The sequence below is a fragment of the Bacillus rossius genome, chromosome 12, assembly GCF_032445375.1.
Source record: "Bacillus rossius redtenbacheri isolate Brsri chromosome 12, Brsri_v3, whole genome shotgun sequence".
Lineage (NCBI taxonomy): Eukaryota > Metazoa > Arthropoda > Insecta > Phasmatodea > Bacillidae > Bacillus > Bacillus rossius.
In genome coordinates, this window is record NC_086339.1 from 4,611,496 (window position 1) to 4,617,520 (window position 6,025).

General features: G+C 33.0%; 1 protein-coding gene across 1 annotated transcript in view; it reads left to right on the top strand.

The window, feature by feature from the left end:
* Positions 1–2,832, top strand: part of LOC134537237 (uncharacterized) — a 30,884-nt gene extending 28,052 nt beyond the window's left edge. Inside the window, exons 9-10 of the mRNA XM_063377504.1 lie at positions 1,322–1,477; positions 2,305–2,832. Coding sequence (XP_063233574.1) covers positions 1,322–1,477; positions 2,305–2,361 — 213 coding nt within the window. The 3' untranslated portion in view covers positions 2,362–2,832. The remainder of the gene's footprint in view (positions 1–1,321; positions 1,478–2,304) is intronic.
* The last annotated feature ends 3,193 nt before the right edge of the window (positions 2,833–6,025 follow it).

A 6,025-nucleotide genomic window follows, 5' to 3' on the forward strand; every position in this document is an offset into this window, starting at 1 on the left:
ACGAGGCTGCTCCGGCAGTGAAAATTTAGTGGCGGTTGCAGAGACTACGTGTGTTTCGCATCAAGAAATGTAGTTGAAAAAAAACAATTTGCGTATATTTATCACACTCTGCATTATTTTTTAAGAATTCTACATAAAATTTTGTTTCTGAGTTTTGTATTATTATAAGTACATTTGCTACATGAGAACATATGGATTTGCTTGTTACTGAGGTTAGATATTATGCATTACTGGTAAGTACTGAAAAACTCCCTAACTTAATTTTTTTTTAATTTGGTTGCTAGTCTTACAACAATTTCTTAACATAATGCCTATATATTTATTGCATCTCATGAAGGAAGTTTTTTACAAGTTTAATTTTGTAGATTAAACAAAATATTAACAATGTTTTGCATCTCCAGCGACAAATTATTTTTACTATTTTTTTTTTTACTTTATCATTGCTAATACATTCCCACTAGGATTACCAAAATGTAAGAAAGTACGTAGTTCTGTATATTAACATGTTATTCAAAGTGTAAAAGGATGGGGCAGAACACCCAATAAAACGAGTCTAATGCATTAAAGTTTATTAAAAACATAATCTGGTTTTAATAAAAAATAGTTATCATCCAAAAGAAAATTGAATTGTTGTAAAGCACGTTTACCAAAAAGTAAAAATCAGAAAGTATAGCATAATTTCAAATGTAGGCGTGTCAAGTAGGTTTATGAAAAGTACGTGCAAACAAAAACAAACCATGTGAGCAATGATTGGAAATGTCTAATGCATGACTCCACAATCTCAAGCGACACTCTACGCATGCAAGTACAGAATTATCTGTCTGCCTGCACGAAATCCACCTAGCCAGTAAGTCGACTAAACTATTAGATTCTTCTAGTAAGCCTTAAATGCATTGTCTGCTCCAACAAATGTCTTGCTATTTTTTATCCAGCCAAAGTTTTTATGTAAAAAAAAGACGGTTGTCTGTAAAGTCGGTTTACAGACGATAATTTTACGTGATAACGTCGTTGATGAAAAATTGCATACTTTTTTAATTTGCAAATATTATTTACATTTTTGCACATTTAATTTAAATAATTATGTTTAAATATAATACTGAACAGTTAGTTAAAAAGCCCGCCTTAAACCTGTTTGATGTTATAGAAGATTTTCTCGCACGGTGGTTGGCCGGTTCTCGCACGCTCGGCTCGGGCGGAACGCAGCAAATTTTTTCGTGCGTGCAGCCGGCGTTCATCGATTTATAAGACGTCGTCACGTCAGAAATTGTTTCCTGACGTATCGCACATGGTGTTGGCTGGTGAACGCCACCGAGTGTTGCAGAGCCTGGCGGTGAACGACGCAGCGTACTCGTGCCGTTGGTACCTGGTCGACAAGAGAGCCAAGATGATGCTGGCGCTGATGATCGGCCGGGCGCAGAGTCCCGCCGTCATGCGCACCGGCAAGTTCGGAGTTCTGTCTCTGGAGATCTTCTTCAAGGTGGGCTGAAGCTGCAGTCCCGTGCCTGGACCCAGGTGCAGTCGGCTCGGAGCGAACCACACAGACCGAAGCTAAAAAAGAGCTATTCGTATAACGACACATGACAAAATGTCAGCTCACTGCAAACAAAAATTCAGAAAACTTAAAATCTTAACAGTCATAAACAAGTATATACTAAGAATACTCTTATTCATACATAAGGAGAAACGCTATTTTCAAAAAAAAATCTAGATATTCATTTATACAACACAAGAAACTCCAATAAATTGAGGATAAAAGTTCATAATACCAGTCAGTACGAAAAGGGCACAAATTACATAGGCATAAAAATTTACAACTTATTGCCACAAAATGTCACAAATTTAACCAATTTATCTATATTCAAAAGAACAATCAAACAAGTTCTGTTAGAACATCCTTCCTACTCTCTGATAGAATTATTTCACCTAATAACAGATAAGGAAACTAAACTCTGGTAAATTTTATTTAAGTCCATCACAAAACGAGGAGAAAAATATTGAGTTTTGCAAACTAACTCTTCGCTCTGAGCTTTAGACTTGAGTTTATACCATTTATTATGTACCCATGTTTTTTTTTTCTTCTCTCTTTCTTACTTTTGAAGTGGAAAAGTACTCTGTAATATTTAGTTTTTGTGGTTGTACAGTGTGTTTCTATATATGTATATATTATTTGTATTAATTGACTTGTTCTATATCCCGGAGTCCTTACCTCCATATGGGATCTACAGAACAAAAATTGAATAAATAAATAAATAAATAAATAAAAGCAACACCGCCAAAGAGATGGTTGTGGTTCTTGTTTTGCAGCTTATCCAGGGAGCCTACTCCTACTACGCCTTGCTCAAGAAACTCAGTTCCACGTGAACACACCCTTCAAGACACACAGAACTGTGGAAGTAAACACAAGCACGAAGACTGTCGAGACAGTAAACATGTTTTAATATACTTACTATAACCTGCTGGCGAATAAACATCATTAGTGTTGATATCGTGAAAAAAAATCCACTAGACGACTCAGTAAATTCCTACTAGAATTTACTTTGAATGAAAAATAATTTGACTTAATTTTCTTTCATCTTCTTTTACTTAAGAGATCAGTTGTTCAGATTAAAGATATTTTTTTTTGCAAATGCATAAATATAAGTTTTCATAAACTGCAACTATAATTTTTATTCATTTAACACTTTTCACATATGCTAATTCCATCAGGAGTTAAGATCTAAAATAATATGATAAAAATGCACATGAAAATTTCCTGGTATTCTGTAATTGATGACTGTAAATGTATTATGAATTTATAAAAATAAATGTGATCTTATGTGTAACACATGAAAACAGGCATCCGTGTACATAACGCCGAGGAACACACATTTGTCAGCAAATATTTCTTTGTTTGTGTGTGTGTGTGTGTGTGTGTGTTATGGTTGTTTGATTTCTGTTAGAAATTCTACAGTGTTGTATGTGACGTGAAACCTAAAGGGGCCTTCCCTGACAACAATAATGAATCATACAAAAGAGAACAATTTTTTTTTTTTTTTTGGCTATCTTCAATAAAATTTACAAACCAAAAACCTTCTTAGAATTCACCTAGCAACATTGGGCATAGGTTTAACTCAGTTCAAAAACTTTTCAGGTACTAAAAGTTAGCGATTTACATCACACACTGATTTACTGCAGTATCATAAAGAAATAGGTTGGTCCCACTGTTAACAAAAAAAAAAAATGGTTGAAAGAGAAGAAATCATATTTTGAAAAATTTAAAAGCATCGTATTCAAGCGTGTGGTTGGCCGGGAATGGACAGTATGACTAGAGGTCTAAGAGTGAATAATTTGATATTCAATTCAACATTTTAAAGTGAATATTTTTTTTTAAACTGTTTGTTACCAATAACTACACCTACACCACGTGGCACTCATTTCCAAAAATTAATATGTATTGAAAATGAAAAAATAATGGAACATGAATGAGGCTAACATTATTTATTGAAAAATTTAGATTTGTTTTCTGCAACATTATCTGTACATTGTTTTTATATTCAATAAAAAAAAAGATGAATATTGTTTTATATGAATAATAATACTCTTTTTTATATATAATCAGATAAACATAACTTTTAAACCTAAAATTTACTATTTTTTTAATTATTGCCAGATTTTTTTTATTTCCCCTTTATTGTGGTTCCATGTATATTCCTCTTTTTTTTTTTATTGTATTTTGACTAATTTTTCTTGGACTCCAGTGAAGTGTGATCAAAAATAATTTTCACTGCATGTTTAAATTCTATTCTAAAAAATATCTAATATACATGGATATTGTGGTATTCAATTTGAATTAAAAAATAAAATAGTATTCGCAGAAGCCTAAATATGGCAGTCTCGAATTCAAAGCAAAGTTTTACTTACACTACAAGGGATGTTGAAAGCAGTGAAATCACAAACTTTTGTCTTCTTCCAAAACGGACAAGTTTATGGTGAACTTGAAACAACCCAATTTTGATACCATGCTATTAGTAGGGACGCCTGTATTTCGAGATTTCATTTCATGTCAAGGTATTTCACAAAACACTGTAGCTTTTTCTAAGAGTCATGGCAAATTGTGAGGGTGCAGCAGTACGGTGACCACATTCTCATTGGCCCCGTCAAGAGTGGGACGACACCTCTCACCGACCTCAGCCAATAACCACAGGAGAAAAGCTACAGTATTTTGTGAAATACCTTGACACGAAATGTATTCGCGAAATACAGGTGTCCCTAGCTATTAGCAAACACCAACATAACTAATTAATGTTAATCTTTTTGTTTCCAAAAAGCATCTGGGAATTTGAGTTAATGAAGAATGCAGTGTAAATGAGTAACTCATGAATTTGGATTTGAAAGACCCCCTCAGCAAAAAAGTTTCCCTTCTAAATGTATTAAATATTTCAATTCTAAATGTACTATAATTGTATTAGAGGATTTAATTTGGGCCTCCCCTAAACATCAGTCTGGCTTCGCCCTTGCGAACAGCTCGCTGCATGTCTACTTGTAGGAGGCACATGGACGTTGTTTCTTCTCCCGTTGCTCTCGTCAATTGCAATTGTCGAACATAGAAGTAGTTCCTAGTGATGTCAGGATCTTGGAGCATTGAAGGAAAGGCTCTCGTCAAAAAATAAAGTGATTGATGATTATGTATGAGTAAAGATAAAGTTAAAGTGGAAGAAAATTTTATTTATTAAACGTTGAATACAAATTCTTAATAAAAAATATTCCTCTACTTGTGAATTAATTTCTAAATGGTATGACAAAATCTTGATAATATGTATTTTCATATTTGAGAGTATGTATTCAAAAACAGTACTTATCACAGAAGAATCAATTAGTATTAAATAAAACTACTTACCTATTTAAATAAAAAAACCTGTTTTCATGACTGAAGACAACCTACTATCATAAATTATATTTTAAAAAATTATTTAAACATTTATAAATGTAAGATAATCTAACAGATTCAAATTTAATAGTATTATACACTTCCAGTGGTAAAGACATAACCAACATTTATTGTAGGCACAATGTAAGCAGCTCAAAAATTGATACAGTTTACTTTTAATGGACGGAAGAGAGAAAATATCTCACACATTTCAGAAACATTTCCATTAGTGCCCTTTCTCCAAACAGCATCTGCGAACTCACTCATCGACTGACACCAAGGGAACACACAGTCTCCCAACATAACAATTCCCAGACATTATGGCAAGAATTTAAGGCGTAATCAACAAATTGGAGGAATACATATATATACATATATTTTTTTGTACAAAATTTAACCAGTTTTTGTGAAAAATATGCCAACTTTAATATGTACAAATTCACAGACTTCAGTATTTCTGCAAAAGGCCTTTTAAAATTACTTCTTTGAGATGTTTGAAGAGGTACACTTAACAACAGTAAAAAATTTACAGTAAGAAAATGTCCTGCATTACATAGTAAGATTATAAAATTTAGCACTGGACCTATGATTACGTACAATTTTACACTTTTAATTAAATTTCCCAGTTAACAAGTCTAAATTTCTAAGTACCATAAGAAACTTCTTTATAGGGATTTACTGTATTTCTAACACATAATATCAATATGCATTTCTCCAGATGCTCATAAAAGGTATTAAATTTTTGCACTTAGTGGTGGAAAATTAAAAATGATAAAAACATCTAAGCCATTAACAACAGTTGTAAAGAAAAATCTTGTAAATACTAATAGGTAAAACAAAAAGGCACTTATGAGTATTTTTAAGTGTTCTAAGTATTTTAGGTGTTGAAATAGCACTGATATGGCAGCAACGCAGGTAGCTCGGAAGTATGATCTTCATTGCAGATAAGAAGAAATGCTTACTATAATACCTGGAGAGATAAACAAACATCTGAAAGTCCTTTCCCAGGAGCAAGGAGACGTGATATTGGACTCACTCTCAAGGGGTCCCGGGTTCAAGTTCCAGTTCATTCATCTTGACTTCAGTTTCGGTGTTTTCCCAGGTGCATACTTATTGGGT